Source organism: Trachurus japonicus, chromosome 20 (genome assembly GCF_045865225.1).
Source record: "Trachurus japonicus isolate A0001 chromosome 20, Traja_1.0".
In the NCBI taxonomy this organism is placed as follows: Eukaryota; Metazoa; Chordata; class Actinopteri; order Carangiformes; family Carangidae; genus Trachurus; species Trachurus japonicus.
In genome coordinates this window covers 12051151-12071742 of record NC_140926.1, presented here as the reverse complement: position 1 = coordinate 12071742, position 20592 = coordinate 12051151, and the positions used below count along the sequence as shown (strand labels likewise).

Below are 20592 nucleotides of genomic sequence, written 5' to 3'. Positions count from 1 at the left end.
GAGATGGTTGTTAATCCCAGGTGTTAACAAGGTCTTGCGCTGCTCATGTAGCTAAAGATGTCCGCTCAAGATTGCCCTCCAGAGCTTCCAGGAGAATAATGTGTAGAAAGTATCAAGATGTTTCTGTTTAAAGTACAGTATGATGGCTATATAAACAACTACTGTACTGTACAATCTCCACCACAACCTTCAAAAACAGCTGATGATTTTTCAGCACTTTCTCGTTGCTTTCTTCAGAAATAACCCACGGATAAATACTGTTTACCAGTGGAACTTTGGGACTTCCCCACCAGCACTTCAGAGCTGCATAATAGTTTTGGCTTAAAAGGAAATTAAAACCTCTAAGACAGAAATCATGGACCTTTCTTCATTTTAACAGACAGTGTTGAATCGGCTCCGGAGAGCTCGATGAAATTAAAAAATGTAAAGTTATGATGAAAACACAATGAAGCCTGAGAAGTGCTCAGAGCTCTTTATGCAGGCTTAACATATATAGTCACTGGGAATCCTGTCTTTGTATAGGGGATTGGTGTCAAAGAGGATTTAAATCACCTTTTTGGTACAGTAAAAACACTCCCAACCACACCTTAAATCTTATTTATAGACCCCGCATGGAGGGGAGTTCCTATTGTTTTTGTAGTTTCTTTTTGAACTCCAGTGTATGTTTTTCTATGTGGTTTGCTGGCATGGTCTTTCTACCAAACAGCTGGTTTTCGAGCTGAACTTGACTTGTAGGTGAACTGCCCAGCCCTGATCACTGTGTGTGTGTCCACCACTGTGTATTTATCCTCCTGTGAAAGGTGGTTAGGGACCTATAATAGGCATACACGGGTTGGCCGGCAGATAGCTGTTGTGAATTACAGACCCAGGCTACTCCAGTCCATGAGAGTCACTGCTGTCTGGTGGAGTCGAATTGTTTTGCTCACTGTTCCCTTCTGAGGATCGGCTCCTGTTCACTAAAAATAGCATTAAAAGACTTCATTTTCCTGCAGTTGACAGGGCTTTCGATGGTTTATTACCTAGCTCAGCGCACAGCAATATACCATCGCTTAAGCTATTACACAGATACCTTACCTCTGCTTTGAGTGAATTTACAAGTGATTGTATTTTTTTTTTCCTAATGTACGCGTCCGCTCCTCTCTTGCACATTTGATTTATTCAAACCAGGAGAAGAAAGGCGAGTTAAATTGACTTGACAGGACTTGATTGCTGCCTCTGTTTTGTTTTATAATGTGAGAGCCAAGTATAACAGCCTATGTATTACAGTATGGATGCGGAACATTTGTCAGGAAGTTTTCATAAACAAGTCAAGACTGTAAGGCTGGGCAAATATTAAATATGTAGTTATTTACCATACAAACAAACTGCAGAGAAGTGAATTATGCAGGCCCCTTCACATCCCACCCCCACGCATGCACCCACGCATGCATGCACACACACACACAAGCACAGAGCACAAACAAGCTGCACAAATAACACAGATATGTAGGCATATATAACGAGCATTACAACACACACACCCGTATGTCATCTATTTTGAACAGGCACGCACATAAACACACACACATGCACACACACATGCTTAGGCTGTGCTTAGCACCAGGAAACAAGTTGTTTTATGAGTCAACCTCCATCTTGATAGGGGGAAATAAAAGACCTTCCCTGCCTCCGTCCCTCCATCTCTCCTGCGGTGCGGTGCCCTCCACTCCTAAATCAGACCCCTGAGAGTGGGAGGGAGGAGGAGGAGGAGGAGGAGCGGATGGGCTGGGTCGCCATGGGCACCTCGAGTGGATCAGACAATAGCAGATTTACAAGGTTTTAAATTTCTACTAGCGGCCCTCGTCAACCCAGCCGTGGCCTCCTTTCAAATGACGGCGACCCAGAGTTATAACTTTGTCCTAGGACAAAAAAACAAACGCTGCTCTCTGACATGAATACTGACTGCTGTTGTTACATTTACTGTGACTCTGTTGATGGAAATCCCCCGGCAAACCTGCATGAATGCCTAACAGCTATGTCGAGGGTTCACAACGTTCAACAGCAATCAATCATTCAATCAATCATTTCGCTTCGTCAGACCCACTTTATTTGTCAGGCGTATTTAACCAAGTGCTGAGTGGTTTGCTAGAAACCCAAGCCAAATCCTCAAAGGAGGAACGAGCCAAGAAAGGCATGGTGAGCATGTACTTATCATCGCCATAATATAGAGAAAAGTGGTTTGAATTGATTAATGCAGAGAGCAGGAAAAAAAGAAACATGATTGAATGAGGGAGGCTACACTTTCATTTCACTTTTTGACCAGTCAACAAAGCCAAGGCAATTTTCTAAACTAATCCTGATGGGTCCTCGCCCACGCCTGCTGCATTCATCTGTTCTCCACCTCATTTAGATCCAACTCCAAATCTGGTCCCTGTTGAATTAAGATGTGACATGGCTAAGCCGTATGGGCATTAGCCTTGATTTGACTCTGTCAAGCTTGACCACGTTTGAGAGTAGCCCTCCTGTGGCTGCAGGTGTTTGTCTCATTTATTGGCATAAAGTGTAATTCTGTCCCTCTGCCTAATGCTGCTGCTTGTCAATAGATAGATAATGGTGCCACTGCTAACGGCTAACTGTGATGTGTGTGTTTGCTGGTGTCTTTCCACAGGAGGAATGCCAGAACTACATCAGGGTGCTGCTGGTGAACGGGAACCGGCTGTTTACCTGTGGAACCAACGCCTTCACCCCCATCTGCACCAACCGAACGGTATGAACCACGGCCAAGTTTCATTTTCGCTGCACCCCCTGTTCCCTCCATGCTGCTGTGCTGTTTGATGAGGCTCACACTAGGACTAATTATTCTCAGTGCAGTTAAGGCAACCATTATTATTTTAGATTACCTTGTGAGCTGTCTTGCGTCATTTTGAACACTACGTCCTTCAAGTAGTTGTAAGGTGTCAGTCATGTAAACTAATTCTGTAAAGTTGTGTTTATGTAAACCACCTTGGCTGTGGGTTTGACTTCTTTTTTTAAATTAGTTTTGAACAACATAAGCAGACAAGTGCATTTAACAGCAATTAAATTCAGCCTTCAGATTTTACCAGTAGCTACAGACTTACTTGATTAGGGTATAAACAGTAGTTTATGGTAGCTAACATTAGCTCATGTTAGAAAACCTGCAGTCGAAGGACGTCAGTGAGTCATTTAAACGAAAAACGCAGCCCACTCCTTTGTCAAAGCTAAATCAAGCACATTAAAGAAGTGTTTTTCCTCATTCTGTAGAGCTTCATTATTTTTTAAGTGGTGCTATGTGTTTTAAATTCATTAGGCGATACCCTCTTACTGTACAGCTGATAAAGACAAGCTAGAAAAGCTGCCAAAACATTCGCTCTGTGGTTTTGTGCCGCCTTTGTTTTTTTGTCAGTGACATGACCCTCGTCCTGTAGCCTGCAGCAGTCCCACTGGTTTCTTTGTCTATGCTGCAGTGCAGTATAGGCTATGGAAGATGACAGCAGCTGTAGTGGCTCAGTCTGTGTTGACTGAAAAACGCTTCATACACACTTAAGAAACCCATAAGTCATTATCTTTAAATCATAGGGATGGTACACACAGGATAAGTCTGATTATTTTGCAAACGTAGTAAGACTGAACTGTTTTTGATTGAAGTTGCAATGTCAGAAGAAAAGTTCAAGGTTGATCAGCACATCCAATCAAGGTGTGATTGAGCCGTGATGTTGGTATCACAGAATTTGCTCCGTAAGACTTCACAATTGCTCTTGCCTCCTGGTGTGCAGTCAGGTAGTCTAATTATAAGCGGAATCTTATTAAGCCTGGTTATTTAAGAAGTCATGTTACTTCAATCTTGTTAAACGCCGCAATCAAAACATTGCCGTAAGCTCATTACTCCTGATAATCATTGTTATCGTTGGCCTACAAGTAAACACATCCCGTGTCTGATCCGTGCAGCTTTGCCTGTCTTTGTGTGTCATTGCAATTATTTTGCTTCTGCTTTATTGTATCAAAATCTTGCTGTGTTGTATTTAGCTTCTCTTTTTCTCTCTCTCTACTTTCTACAAATTCTTTGCAGCTCCTAATCCCATGTTTTAAGATATATTTAGTCAGACTTGTCTGTGTGAGCTGTTGCCGTGTGTCAGCAGGTTCTTGACACAGTGATGTTTCTGTAAAATCAACAATCGGTTAGTAATTTGCTGCTACCCTTTTATTTTTATCACAAAAGCAATAGAGTGCTTTAAACCGAATATCAGCCAAAAAAGGTTTTTACACAACACTGTGGGTGACTAGGGCCCATTGAAGTTAAGTTTAGACCAACATTGAAAATGTCTGAGCGTTGTGCTTGCCATGCAGCAATGATCAGGTCATATCAAATACCTGGGCTTTGTACCGTGGGATTTCAGAGGAGAAAGCAGGAGTTTACTAATATGATGACATTTGTTTTCGTCGAAAAAAAACCACTGCATCCAAAGGTCAAAGGCTCATAATGACTGTTTACCACAGTGGAAATACATATAGTTGAAATGTCATGACATTATTATAGCAGTATTTCATCAGGCGCTGTCATATTTACCCACTGAACGTCCGTTAATGTGAAACACTGGTTGGCCACAGCTACGGCAGTGGAATCACGTTCAGACAGATTTACTATCAGGCGTGATGGATGAACAGAGAGGGAGCAGAATATTCTATTAGTTTAATAAGTGCTCGGAGGTTATAGATTAAACAGCTGTTAATTTCTCTGACTTTGAGCCATTTGTTACTGAAGAGTACCATGATGATGATAATGATAGGGATCACGGTGATGAGAAAAGTTTCTCAGGGAGGAGACTACTGTATAGTTGAAAAGATAAGTCATTCACAGATGTCTCCACCTAATAACATAAAGCATAAATTTAATTTTTCTTTTAAAGCTTTCTCTTTTTTTTTTGAAAAAGCAATTATATGAAAAAGTGGTTGGTTTCATTCCCGAGAAATAATCACTACTGCAGCTACAGATTGCAATCACATGCCCACTGACTAACACGACGTAGATCAATTAATTCTATTCCTGTCACAGTGAAGCATGCAAACCCTGTACCTGGATCTGCATCTGTGACGCATTCGAAATCTCCTCAAATCATTCCAGTGAGTGGCCGCCCTGTAGAGGGGTCTGAGATTTGGAAAAGCAACTTCATGCATTAAAGATCCAGTGTGTAATATGGGGGTAAAACCGTGATATCAAGCGTTCAGATTCTAGTTTTCAGCGCTCACTCGCTTGCTGGCACTCACTCCTCCCACTGGCAAAGTGACTGTGGCCTCTGTGGACAAAAAAACGTGTTTACCATGACTGGCACAACTGGGAGTATTTCAGGGGCATGGAGCTATGAGGTGAAGATAGAAACCATTTTACCATATGTCTGCTGTTACTCCTTCTTTCCTCCAGCCTTCTTCTTCGTTGTTGGTTTATTTATGCACTTAAAACTTACGAAACTGGCTGGATTTTCTGTTCGGGCTGCCGTACAAACATGACAAGATTGTGACACTCTCTAAAGCAAGACCCTTGCTACTGTATTATGTATATATGAAAGAAGAATTATAAGGCTACGAAAACCCAACAAATTTTATTTTATACAGTAGCGATTATACAAATATATTCATGGGTAGTATAGTCAGATTTTACCAATAAACCTTGCCGATTATTACACACTGTACCTTTAAGAACCTTTAAGTATCTTTTTGTGCATTTTCAACTTGTGGCACGAAGCCCCTTCAAAAACTCTGGAAAGACATCATCCTCTAAAATATCTTCAAAACAGCTGCACTTACATTAGGAGGAGAACTTGGTGTATCAATATCAGAATAATACTACTAGACTGTAATAATCCTTAAATATATGAAACAAACATAAATGTCATATTTCCAGTAGGTTTTGCATTGTTTTCTGCTATTTTAATAATGAATGGCACTCATTATTATTGTCAATTTGTCATGTCAATGGTTTAATTATCCCCAGTTGAAGTAATAACACCACCAAGATTAAAATATGCATTTAATTCTTAGTCAAATTGGCTGTTTAACACCAGGTTCATGCATCGACCTATATGCACAGAGAGAGGACTTGATATAGAGAAGGTGTATATGACATTGTGCTTGTCATCTCAGAGAGCTGTGTCGTTTTCGAGCCATCCACTGTGGACTTTCTGTGACTAGGTCTCAAATCATACATAGGGCAGGGTGGCTGAAAATGATCTCAATAGCTACAATAGTGTCTCAGTATCACAGTACATAGTGTCCATCTGGCTCTCACTGCAGCCTGTCTAAAGTGCGAGCTGTCCCTTTTCCAAAAAGGTCTCTATCAGAGGCATTCAGAGTCACTTCAGCAGCCTCCTCGCACAGCTGCTGGTTCCTCTACAGAGATGACTTTCTCTTCACTTCCTCAAAATGCAACGGATGCACTGCAGTCTATCTATTTATCACTACTCCTCCTGTTTTTCTAAATGACCCAATTGACCTCAAAATGGCTATTCCGGCCCACATTACAAGTCCCATCAATACCAGGCTTTCATCTCAGGCCGCCAGGGCTCAGACAGGGCTGTTCTGTTTTGTTATGGGTTCGGGTGAGGCAGTGGTGGCAGGAGTTAACAGAACCCTTGATCCAAATCGACCGGCTCCAGGAAATTGGCTAAAGAAGTCGCCTGTTTCCCCCCCAACACATGCCCTCAATAGAGTCTGGCCTCCTGTATGGAAGAGCTGTCCACAGATTATTCAGTCAGTGGAAATGAGAAAATGTGCAAGAAGAGAGGCAAGGCTGAGCTCTGAATCTTTCAAGGAAAAAGTTCTGCTGTCACTTCAGGTCTTCTCCAACCGAGTCAAAAATGTGGAACCTGACTGACTGATATCTGGCAAATAGAACAATTTTAATTGCATTTTTGTAGATTTCTTTTCTACTTTGCATCATGCATTTGCCCACAGAACCTGGATGGAGCCATAGACCATGATCTAATCCCTATATACTGTGTTTACTTTTGCACCATAAAATATAATTACATCTTGGATTTTTTTTTAATGCATTACTCCTTTTTGGTATTCAAGGCTGAGTCACTGAGCTATAGCTTGTATTTTTTTATAAGTAGGAACCAGTGCAGTGTGTCAGGACTAAGCCAGGGTCATCCTGTAAAGTATTTTTAAAAAGCAGGGAGTTGGATTTGGCTTCGTATTCAAAGGCAGAATGTGAGGCAAGACTGCAACTTACATCAAGCCTCTTTTGAATTCAGGGAGGCTTCCTAAAGATGTGGTATAATAATGTTATAACCAGGCTGACAGCTGGCTGTCCTGTGCCGACATCAGACACCAAACCGAGGAAACACGGCAGTCGAGAGTAACTTGATTTAAGGAGCCTGTTGGAGGAGTTTTACTGCTCCCTTAACAGGTGTATTCTTAACATTTCACTTGAGGCATTGCTCTGTTTACATGTTTAACGCTGCTATTGATTCAAAATGTGTTTTCTGATTATGTTCCCTGCTCTTGAAGACTTCGTTCATATATCTCTCAAAAGTGAATCTCGCCGTAGATGTTAACCAAACAAAACATAATGAGACTAAGTATTATTTTGAGTCTGCACCATTTGCATATTGGCAGGAACAAACAAAACATTACCACACTTCTCTGATTTGAATTTTAATGCTGCCCTTTGATACTCTGTCCTACATATGTAGGTTTTCTACAATCATCCAGTGTTAAGAAATAACAAGAATGCATATTATTACCATGGATGTTGCATCTTGTTGTCTTATTCTCTTGACTCGAGGGATATGTCTTCTACAAAAACTATCAAAATATTTTTCTCCTACTTGGCACTGTCTGTGCCCTGTATATTTTACATTATAAACCTTCAACTTTTGTTCTCTCCCATTTCTCTCTCTCTGTACTACAGCTTACTAATCTAACAGAGATCCACGATCAGATCAGCGGGATGGCTCGGTGTCCCTACAACCCACTCCACAACTCCACTGCCCTCATCACCTCCAGCGGGGAGCTTTATGCCGCCACCGCTATGGACTTCTCCGGGCGAGACCCCGCCATCTACCGCAGCCTGGGTGGCCTCCCACCGCTGAGAACTGCCCAGTACAACTCCAAATGGCTGAACGGTAGGGTGTTGCCAAAGTTTGGGCTCCAGAAATATGTTATAGGTTTTATAAAAAACATCTAAAAAACACAGTTACATAAAGATGGGCCTTTTGAACGGAAAAAAACTCAAAAAAATAAGAATAAAAAGGAGAATGTGTCTTGTTACTTTTTTGTGCAGCTATTAAACATCAATCCTGCAGCTGGTGGGGATTCAGTGTTTCGCTCAGGGGTACTTAAGCATGTCAGATGCTTGTCTAATGTGGGAGTTGGTATCTGTTTCTCTTAGCTGAAGGATTGTATGCCTTCTCAAATCACCTCTGTTGCTGCGCAAAGTAGTCCCTCCCAACATAATTGTTCTGTTGTTCCTTTTGTCAGTAAAACTATTCTTTCTGAAGTTACTAAGCTACTAGAAAATCTTTATATTCATCTCACCCTTTCTTTGAAGAGCATGAATTCTTCAGGAATCAATGTTTTTCCCCCCTTTTCCCCCTGGAAGCTCTGACTCACTTCACGCACTCAGTGCTGGCCGGAGAACTTTACTTGAGACAGCTTAACAGTGTCCAGCCAACAGAGAAAGAGAGGTCAATCCGTATCTTGTCAGCACCTGATTTTTTTTTTTTCAGATTCACATTTAAGCCAAATTGAAAAAATAAATTAAAAGCCACCACATACATTGCTTTGCAGCAAACTCCTGGGGAAAAAAAGGTTTAATCACTAATTTTATGGCAAATTGATTTTTTTTCCCCCTCTGTCTCCTGCTGCACTGCCCTCTGAAGGTGCAGACGAGAAAAGGGTTGAAATGAAGAAGGGGGGTGGTGGGGGAAACACTTTCATTTAAAGGTGAATTAAATCAATGTCAGTGAGTATAAAGTGTGCGGTTTAGATCCAATAATGTCATACATAAAGATGAAAGCCTTAGTCGACAGTGTTGTGGAGGTCGCGTGTTTCAGATAGGGCGAGAGTTATTACGCTACACCTGTTTTGGCCATTTCTCATCCTAACCTTTAGGTTTGGGGAGTGAAAAATTAGTTTTCTTATTACAACACAACACCATTAATAACTTGGCCTGTAGTTATTAATCCCAATCACCTGCTGTTGTGTGGGCTCTCCACTCACACACATGCGAGTCAATCAGTCACAGCCCATACCCATTTACTCTGCTGCTACCTCTCACTCCCACAACCTCAGATATTTTTCTTTTGCTATTTCTTCTTCCTCTGTCTGCACTTCATCTTTTTCCTCAGCTCTCCTCAATTTGTTTTAATTTTTATTTTCTCTCTCTGGCACCTTTCCACCATTCATTTTCTCCCACTTTTCATGTCCTCTCCCTTCACAGAACCAAACTTCGTCTCCTCCTACGATATCGGCAACTTCACCTACTTCTTCTTCCGAGAAAACGCGGTGGAGCACGACTGCGGCCGTACGGTGTTTTCCCGCGCCGGCCGTGTCTGCAAGAATGACATTGGCGGTCGTTTTCTCCTGGAGGACACCTGGACCACCTTCATGAAGGCTCGGCTGAACTGCTCCCGACCTGGAGAAATCCCCTTTAACTACAACGAGCTGCAGGGAACGTTTTACCTGCCAGAGCTGGAGCTGCTTTACGGCATCTTTACTACCAACGTGTGAGTAACACGACAATGTGAAGTGATGACAAATAACTTACCGCCTTCATGCTCAAAAAGATATACCTTGTATCAATTATACACAGTGAAATTTAGCATCAGATAGCCTAAGCGTAGACTCCGCCACACTGGTTAGTTTACATTCTTGCACATAAGAGGTTTGCAATCCAAATTGCAGCAAATTTACCACCATAAATTCTTTCTAATTCTAATTTTTTAAACAATTTACTCAACGGACAAAGGCATACATCTTTCTTTTAAGCCTGCGGTTTTGAGCTGAAATATCAATCGTTGCATATCTTATTTTACTGTAGCTAACTGGCAAATTAATCTACTGTATCATTAGCTACAGCTAAGTTGATTGAAAATGCTGTCTTTTTCTGACCTTTCAAAGCTAATTTAAAAATAATAATATATAAAAGTTTAATTAAATATGGCTGTATACATGTCCCGCTAAATGCTAATGGAGGCTCAGGCTACAGGCCCCCAGCAAAACACATCAACTCCTGCTGATTATACACACAGAGGATATGGAAATTAAAATAATAGCATTGCCATGTATTGCAATGACCAGCACCCTGTGATTTACAGTTTCCTAATAGTCCAGTCTTTTTCCTAATTTCAGCCTAATATTACCTCGTTTGACTGCTTAGCCAACTTGAGCAAGCATGGCAGCATTTGTGATTTATATCTTTGTTTGTGTTTTAAAAGTTATATATAATTAGTTGTTCAACAAAACCCATTTCAGCAGTTTCATTAAATTTTTCATTTACATAATTTCTTTGTTTACAAATTGCCTTCTCCCCCTCCATGAGAGATCTCTTTGTATATTTTTCACAAATTGTTTTGTTTTCCATTAGTCTTCATTTCTTGGCTGTTTTTTGTTGCAATTTGCATACTGTACATTCATTCTTTGAAGGAAATCCAACCCTTATGGAAATAAGATAAATAATGAGATTAAATCAATAATAAACTCATTTGATTTAAAATTTTTAAGTGATTTATAGTTATTTTCCAAAATAACTTTCAGTTACATTTGTGTGTTTAATCATCTGTAGAATTTATTTAGTGAAAGATGAACCAAAGTGAGAACCAGCTCATACAGTAGCATGTCAGTATCAGGTGAAAAATCAACCCATATCATCAAATGTTTCTTTTATCATTTGCTCTACACAGACAGTAAAGCCTCATATATAATTCACAGTGTTTTTGGCATTACACTATACATTTGTAAACACACCTCACCATGCAGCCACATTGACTTGCCATGTGACCTTTTTGTACCATACACACAGAGTGTACGACCTGCATGATGAATGACTACTGTTTACAAAGCCAAGTGTATCTTGAATTTAATTAGAAATAGAAATCCTCTCACGTACAACATGCACAAACAAACATTGTGTATTCCAGCAGCTATTTGACATTTACATCTCATAAAAGAAGCTTATTATCACTTATTAAAAGTGTTCACTTTATCACACGTGTGGAGGACATAAGAAATCGAATTCATCCATGGACAAAATCTATTATTTTCAATTTTCACAAACATCACAACCCTTTCCTCTTTTCGTCTCCCCGTCTCTTTTCGTTTTTTTTCTCTCTCATACTCACAAACACACACGCACACTCACACACAGGCACACACCATTATTAAAAGCTGAGTAATCTATTCTTTATGGTCAGTGCCTTCACATTGCTGAAAAAGAAGTCTTTTGAAGGGTATTGGAAACATTTCCCCCTCCAGGCACAGAGTTTAATGAACAGTCGCGTTGGATTATAATTCACATCGCCGAAGTCTCACAGTTTGAGTTGAGAGTTAATACTCTCATTCTTTACTTTCTCTTCGGAGGGAGGAGACCAGTACTTGTTGAAACTGACAGCTCAAAAAGTCAAAGCTGTATTTCAGGCCCGAGATCTGTACAGTTAATCAGAGGAGCTGAACACTTTAATTGTGTCCTCTTGCCTGATTTATAATCCAATAATGACAATCACTTACAACAGCAGTCTGCGTCTGTCTGCCTGGTGTTTGATTTGTATTGTTGGTTGAATGTAATACAAACACACAGAGGTCAGCTTTCCAAACACCAACAAAATCTGAACAGAGTTTCCTGCTTGTAATGCAGTGTTCTTTACTAAATGTGTTTCTGTTTCTCTCTCTCTCTCTCTCATTCACCACTCCCTCCATCCTCTCATCCCCCCTGTGTTGGGTCGCTCCTCCCTTTTCTTTCCTCCCATTCAGAAATAGCATTGCTGCATCCGCGGTGTGTGCCTTCAATCTCAGTGCCATATCACAGGTCTTCAACGGGCCCTTCAAGTATCAGGAGAACTCCCGGTCGGCCTGGCTGCCCTACCCCAACCCCAACCCAGACTTTCAGGTAACGAGCAAAGAGGAATGAAAGGAAGAGTCCTTTTGTTAAACAGGACTCAAAGTGTCTGCAGCCATGCTCTCAGCTCGGCCATCTTTTGGCTAAATGCTAACATCAATATGCTTACATGTGCAAAATGAAAAGATGTTGATGTTTAGCAAGTATATATACATGTGTCTGCCATGTTTATAATCTTAGTTTTGTGTAATTAAATGCATCAGTTTTTATTAGCAGTTTTTTTACAGGGTAAATAAAAACTTTAAACATGTTGATGGTGCTGGAGGAAAGTTGAATAGATGGCCATAGGATCATCAAAAATGCAGAAAATGTCACAGCAATATACTATATAATAATTTAGAGCATAAGGATCAACTAACTAACCAAACAACCAAACCAACCAACAGACAGACTTAGATCTAGAGCCATGCTAGTTATATTTAATTCAAAGCTAATCTTTAATGATCATTTGCTCATTCTTGAGGTAATTTGTTCCCAAGACACTGCCCAGTCAGTCAAACTGTATGTGCCGCCAGGTGCATATATAAGAAGATGTATGCATTTAGTATATATGCGGGTATCGTTCTGAATAAATGTGTGTTCATGCTGATGAACCTCCCCGATGAGTGTTTCACACTCGTTAATTTCACCCCTCTCTCTGCTCGTGAACGTGCACATTGCAACCGCTCGTTATAAAATCCAGTGGTTTTTACAATGGCACAGTCGTTCCTTTAAGATGTGTCACAGCCTTGTTCTTTGAACTGCAGGCCTGTACAATAAATCGCCCTTGTTTTGCACAAGTGCCACTTTATGTTTATATTCCGTCCTAACACCTCGAGGGCAAACCAAGCCGCACTGGGGCACCTTATCCCAATATGAGGCCCTGCATGATAGTGATGACACAGAGGGAATGTTTTATTAGCAGGAGAAGTGGCTCTCAGATGTATCAGGCTTAGCAGATAGTGAGGGAGCTAATCCACGCAGCCCTCCACGAGGGATTGAATTCCCTCTGAGGTCTGCGCTGCCAATGTGTGACACACGCCTCACTTCCACTCGTCTTTCCTTTTACGGCCCCTCGATCATGTTTCCGTCAAACCAGCAGATGCCTGCTATCAAGAACTTACACTCACATTATCTATAATGACATGCTCATGCAGAAAAAAGGGGATGAAATGCCCATGCAGAAAAAGTGCTAGCTGTGACGGTTTAATAAAGAAAATAAAAAAATAAAAAAATATGCACACACCCATGAATCTGTAACACACGAGGCATCTCACTGCTGTCATGAATTCCTGTATCTACATGTCAGCAGCTAGTCAAGTAAAATTCACTTACCTTCAAGGAAACCAATTTTCTCTATCTGGTCAGTGCTGACCGCAGTTTTATCCTGTTCAGCATACTGTAGCTACATCACAGAGGGGTTTCTATAGACCACTGTCTTTCATAAGGCTGTGTTCCTCAAGGATAAACCAGGATAAGTTGTTCCTCTATATCCCCATCTCTCCACTTAAGCCCTTGCACAATAGCTGCCCCTCACCGCTGGACCGATGCGCACTTTATCTAGGTTTCAGTGACATCTTCATCAAGCATTTGTCAATGTTGGGGGATTAGATTTACGAGCTCAGGATTTATGGCCTGTCTGTTTTCATTCCTTTGTGCACACACACCTACACTCATGCCCATGCACAAACAGACACCTGCACGACGCCAGCACCAATAGAAGCCACTGACCCCATACACATATCCCCACACATGTCTTATGTACATGTATACATGCACAAATATAGGGTTATAGATTGCTGCCAAATAGAGATAATTATGACTGTGAAGTCATCACTCAAGATGCTCACACCGGTCATTGATTGAGCGCTTAATTCCCTGTCTGTCTGCAGAGAAAATCCCCCCATTTATTTGAACCACACGGATTGATCCAACTGGGTTTATTCAGGCTATGAGTCATGTTCGTTGTGCATTAGGAGCTAATACCGTCTCTGTGTTGTATAGGTTTTCTGTCACACTGTAATTGCTTACTGTAAAAACACATTCATTGTTAAGCTCCATATGAAGGAAAATATGTTAAGTGAGACTCTGGGCCAAATGCTGATGGAAAGTTTTGTTGTCTAATACATTTCAAAGAGGAGCAGAAAAAAGGTGTCAGTTTTCTGTGCTTTCCCTTCAGCATTATAAATGATTCCATTAAAGTAGTCCCAAAATATTATAATCGGATCCTATTCAGATGCAGACATTTAAAATAACCTTGTGTGTATTTTAAAGAAAGCCAATGTTTAAAAAAACATACTGTAAAACAACCATATTTCTCAGTGGCAGTTAATTTCCTGGCAGAGGACAGTCACTGATGATGAGCAGGACAGCTGAGTGTTGAATGGGCCTTCAGCCAAATGATGTCCCTCACCTTGACTGCACCATGGAAATCACAACATCCATCTCTTTGTACATTCACAGATGCCATAGACCGTCACTGGTCAGCGCTTAACATTGTCTCGCTGTTGCGGAAATGCGATCACGCCAACACTTTAGTATTCACACACATGCAATGCAAGGACAAAGCCACAAAAGGAAACCTTAGACATATGTTATTATCTAGCCCACACCACACCCACGCAACACATTTTTGTCATAAACAACAGGCACATTCGGGGCACACAAGCGCATGTACACACAAGTGTTGCATTTCCCCGTCCTTCAGGGCTTTAATTTCCCATCTCCTGATGTGGCGAGGGCACTGATCCATTGCCCGTTCCAGGGGAAGCCCTCCATGTTTCTCTCATCTGTCATTCCCGGGAAGGCCAAGGATTGATCTGTATAGAGTCTCAGTGCTGCTGCTACTGTAGCTGGTCGGCAACAACTAATCACCACCCAAGGCCCAGTTTTCAGTCTCTTTCAAGGAGGCTGTGTATATTATCAGCCTGGAGGAAATTCGTGCAGCCCATCTGAGTTGCTATGCTCCGAACGAAAACATACCAGTCATTTGGGTTTGTGTAATTGTCGTGCGCAGCTTATTTTTGTTTTCTCTGTCCTGTGTCTTAGTGTAGGCCTATTCTTTGTGGAAGGGGCCTCAATCCACAATCCTGATCCCAGTCTGGGATATCTTTATACTGAAAAGGACATGAATGGTTAGCCGTACTCATCCAGCTCTGCCTTGGCTGTTCTAGGTTTAAGCTTCACCTTGTCCCGATCTGCTTTCCAACCCAAAATACAGCAACAGCACGGTCCTGTAAAAACCAGCCATCAACATACAAACCCTAAAGATGTGTGATTTTCACAGGACAGAGAAAGCATGGTACAAAAATTCACACTTTGTATTCTTTCTAGTCGGTTTTTTAGTAATCTTGTGGTGCCACAGTGGCTGATGATAATGCAGCCTGTTTCTGATAGCAGTGTATTATATAATATCCAATGTTGGCTAGAACCTCTTTCAGCTTGGAAAAGCAATATTTCAAAATGTCAAAGGTAATTTATTAGCTTGTTTGCTGGAAAAGAAAAGAGGTACAGTTAAAGTAATGCCATTAAATTGGGAGGAATCAATATATTTTAACGTTAAGAACACTCAAGATCTTTTGTATCCTGCAAAAGCACAACAACATATTTCTGAGGCTTTAATGTCTCATCTTTTTACTCCCATTTGGAATCAGTTGAGCTTATTGAACTCTTTTTAATAAATGAACTAAGGGAAATATCTTACACACCAGATATTTCACATTATGACAAAGTGCTCTGATACCGACTCTGCTGCAGTAGTACAGATCTACTGGGACATAAAAGCACAACTTTTGAGTCAACAATAGCTGATAAAACAAAATTAATATGTGACAAGGAAATCTACCTATTTATATGAGATATTTCCGTTATTAAAGTTGTTATTGAGTGTTTCCTGGAGTCTAAAATCTTGGCTGCAAGTCACTCTGATACTTATGTTATTGAGGGAGTCCTTTGTGTGAATGATACCGTTACACTGAGAGACAGCATTTTGTGAGAAATACTAACAGTAGTAATAAAAGCTCTGAAGATGAAACCGTTTTGGAGATGTTAGCTTATTTCCGAGGTAAAAATGAACAATCAAGACACCATATTATTGGGTTACTAATAAAACTCACAAGCAATATATATGCATATGAGGAAGAGATAAGTTGCTCAGTCAAACGTTCATTCGCTCTCCATCCAATCTGTGTTGACTGCAAAGCCTTAAGGTTGTGAGGATGGTAAACCTTTGCAATGAGGCTGCAATTGACTTTAAAACCTTGTTCGCTTAATCATCCAATTCCTCACTTTTCCCAATCTATGCATGTACCACTAGCCACAGAAGTGGTAACTTATTAATGTAGCTCACCATTTCAAAGACCTTGGCTTAAATATTATAATCGGTCCAACCCTCTTCTTCCTGACTTCCCCACCTCCACAGTGTGGCACCATTGACTCGGGCTCCTACGTCAACCTGACCGAAAGAAACCTGCAGGACGCCCAGAAGTTTTTGCTGATGCACGAGGTGGTCCAACCCGTGGTTACCGTGCCCTACTTCATGGAGGACAACGTGCGCTTCACTCATGTGGCCGTGGATGTGGTGCAGGGGAAAGACATGCTGTTTCACATTATCTACTTGGCTACTGGTAGGTTCCTCATACTGAGTGTGTGTATTCAGATATTTGTATGCACTGTATTTATTACAATCTGCTCTGTCTTTTGTGAAAAAAACATACACATTCTGAGAGATAGAGTAGTTGTTGTTAATTTGTGTCTGCGCTCACGGGTTCACATAGGGCTTGGTTGGAGAAAGTTAATGTCATAAACTTCGTATCATTCAGTTTCTAGTTTTAAATGGTTTCTTACGTATGAATGCTATGGATTAATACTTCTTTGTAAACCTTTGAAGTTAGCTCTTTGCATAAGAAAACAGGCCTGTAAGAAGAAGAAGAAGAAGGAGAATGAAACGAATAGATATGTAGTTCTGAGGAGACATCAAAGCTTCGTCTGCTGACACCAGTTTGATCGTTTTTCACCTCCATATGTTCTCCATATGACAGAACATACTCACGTATCACACCACATATCACTCCTATGCAGTCCTTACAAAGAGTTCATAAACAGCAAGCCAACATTCATGTGTCAAAAGAAGACAAACGGGTAATTAATAATACACACACACAGCTTACGCATTTTCACTGTTTGAACTGCATGGCTCTGCCTGCTTATCAGTACAGTGTTTGATCACACTGGTGTGACAATATGTGATGTTAGACTTTCCAGAGCGCCGAAAACAGTATCAGCAAAATGTCAGACACACATCAGTGTCTGTTCTGTGTTATGATATAACACACTGTATGGATTAGGGAGGGGATGTACCGGACAGAATTTGAACATAGTGACCCACGTCACTGCGCTGATGTACCATAGGCCTACTGGGAAATGTCAACATGATCTTGCTGTTGTTGTAGCATCAGTGTTATTTTAGGATATATCGCATGCAGCACATACACACACACACAAGCTGACACACAAGCTGACACACACACACACACACACAGACACAACCTGTTCCAGTTCACTGCCTCTGTGCTTGGCATCTCCCTCAAAAACTCCCCTCTCATTGTTTGCATGGTGCTGTGATCAATGTAGCGTCAGACCAGAGCTGCCCACACTGCAAGTTCCCCAGACACTAACCAGACGCTAATGAAAACATCTGAAACACTGCCAAGGCCATTGGGTGGCATACATACTGTACCTAATCATATCCTATTATTAACGCCTAAATGCACCCCAGTGATTGGGGCCGTTATGGAGAAGGTGGTAGCTCTAAATTGGTTTCCAAAGGGGTCAAAGTGTCGGCTTCTTTTACACGATGCACACGGTTTGCAGTAGTTTCATCTGAATTGTTATTCAGCTCTCGTCAGTAATTGCAGCACCTTTCTACTCCTTCAGTCAGCGTGAACAAAATTCAGCAAAACGCTAAAAGATTAACTTAAATAGCTGCAGTTTGAGTCTAACTAAAGGTATGTACCTTGAGAAAAAAAATGATTTATTCATGTTACTTATCGGAAAACTAATTACTTAACTAATTTCTCAACAGTAATTACTTGTTACAAATGCTATGCTACTCAACCAAGCTCCATCTAAGTTCCCATACTGATGCGTCACACCCTCTGTATCATAGCACAGAGGAATAAGAAGAATTGAAAATGGAAACATTATGAGATATGAAAAGCTTTTATTGATCCCTGAGGGGAAATTCAGATGTTGCAGCAACACCAAGACAGAAAAGCTCAGATAAATAGATAAAGTAATAAAAAATACAGTAACCAAAATATTTATAGCTATACAAGGGCAATTTAAATCGAAATTTCAAGGAGCACAGTACAGTATACCTATATCTACAGCTGGTGGTGGAATAATAATAGTGCTGTGCCCTCTCACAGCAGGTGAAATAGTGCGGTGTGATTAATAGTATTTCAGTAAAATCTAGTTTTTAAGGTCCACAGTATCACAGTTTAGACTTTATGACAAATCACTATAATACATACTGTCATATTAATATTTTGAGGTTGCAAGTGCAATGTCAACAAAAATACATTTCTGTATGAAAGGAATAGGTGACAGGTGTTGAAAGCCTTTAAATTGATGCACAAAATGTGTGACAGCCAAATGGAGACGCTGATCAAAGTGTTCATTACTGAGTTTACTGTTGTGCAAGTTCACCATACTTGTTGTTGAAAATGCTAATTTCGTGGATTTTCCATTTACTCTGCTGATAACTTGATGTGACAATTTCAGCCGGTATCGTTTTTATGGTTCTTACCACTGAGGTCTGGGGACAAACATATTTGAAAATAGCGATTGTTTTAAATTAGTAAATTAAGCATTGCCGTGTCTAGTCATGCTTGAAAACGATTTTCACAGTCAGCCTTTATTTGCATTGGCAATTTTTGAACATGTCTTTCCACCCTTTTTTTTTTTTAACTCAGTCTTTTAACTCAGATTTTCTTCTGACTCCCAATTACTGGCAGCTCAAAATGTGTGTAAGAGGTTTCATGATAGCCATGTAACATCCGCAAGTGATGCGAGTCAGGTTGCTTTGAAATGTGCTTCAGGCCCAAATTAAATTGTGTGGAGTTTACTTATGAGTGAGTATGTGGGCTCTATGTAGAAGGCTATAAAAGAGGATCAGATATTATATTACATTTATGATATCATAGTGTGTAGCCTATATAATGTTACAGTGTATTTATCTGCAAGCGTAGAAAATATCATATAACCTTCATATGGTTTAATAATAGTCCAGGCTTCACTCTGAAGCGTATCTACAATTTTAGAGTTAGCCACAGTTAGCACACAGCTAAATGAGTGAATACATCCTCCAACAATTAGTAGATAACGTTAGTAATCCAGCTAATAACATACAAAAAGAAGAATAAGACAACTTCCCTCCTAGGTCAGTCGGTTCAGTAACTTCAGAGTCAATTTGCTGATTGGGCAACTCCATAATTCTTTCTAAGACAACTACTCCTAAAAAGTTGAAGTAACAAAATAGCACAAGTAACTATATAATATCTGAAATTCAAAGTTAGTACTTTGAAGTAATGTACTACTGCCCAGCACTGCTTGGGGCAATACTTAACTTTTACATTCCCTACCTTGAAACTATCTATTAGCAATTCACCCCTTCTTCTTTTGGCATCACTGTGCACCTAATTACTTTTTCTTCACCCAGGGGATTGCATGTATAATAGATGATGTTTGTTTTAACTCTCCCCAAAGACAATCCGATTCATCCCATGGGGCCTACCTTACATAAAATAAAGGTCAGGACATATTCACAATGACATGGATTTCCGCACTCTTCTCTCCCTGAACTACAAAGTGGTTTGGAATATCCCCCTTAAAGAAAAGTAGGCCAGTAATTGTGTATTCAGGTGCCTTACCAATTCCCTGGTTGCATCTACAGCATTGCATGTTGATGGCATAACCAAGGCTGGCACGGCAGCCAGCCCCCAACATTTTTTTTTTTTTTTTTGACGTTGTTATTTAAGAACCTCTCTGTTCGGGAGTGATTGTTGTGTGGTTCAAATTGAGTTCACGTCAGCTTGTATAGGATATATTGTGTGTATATATATATTTATGTCCTCATTAACTCTCCATTGTTCTTTTCGCTGCTACTTTACCTGCTCCCGTGTAGATAAACACCTCCCTTTGCTCTTTCTGACCCAATGCTCTTTTCCCCTTCTTTCACTTCCAGATTACGGGACTATCAGGAAAGTGCTTTCCCCTCTGAATCAGTCCACGGGCCGCTGCCTATTGGAGGAGATCGAGCTGTTCCCGCCCAGGAAGAGGCAGCCGATCCGAAGCCTGCTGATCCTGCACAGCCGCAGCGAGCTTTACGTGGGCGTGAGAGACCAGGTCATCAAGATCCCGCTCAAGAGATGCAGCTACTACAAGAACAGAGAGTGAGTACATGTAACGCACAAACACCATTAATCTCAGTGGAAACCGTCAAA

At 40.7% G+C, this 20592-nt stretch overlaps 1 protein-coding gene across 4 annotated transcripts in view; it reads left to right on the top strand.

Moving 5' to 3' along the window:
- Nucleotides 1-20592, top strand: part of sema5a (sema domain, seven thrombospondin repeats (type 1 and type 1-like), transmembrane domain (TM) and short cytoplasmic domain, (semaphorin) 5A) — a 119473-nt gene that overhangs the window by 56691 nt on the left and 42190 nt on the right. For all 4 annotated transcript variants that reach the window (XR_015034525.1, XR_015034526.1, XM_085763635.1 and 1 more), the window contains exons 6-11: nt 2648-2746; nt 7907-8120; nt 9437-9722; nt 11965-12100; nt 16509-16713; nt 20334-20541. Coding sequence is in view for 2 of the 4 variants with exons in the window: in XM_085763635.1 (XP_085619761.1) it covers nt 2648-2746; nt 7907-8120; nt 9437-9722; nt 11965-12100; nt 16509-16713; nt 20334-20541 (1148 nt within the window). In the remaining 2 variants the exon portion in view is untranslated. The remainder of the gene's footprint in view (nt 1-2647; nt 2747-7906; nt 8121-9436; nt 9723-11964; nt 12101-16508; nt 16714-20333; nt 20542-20592) is intronic.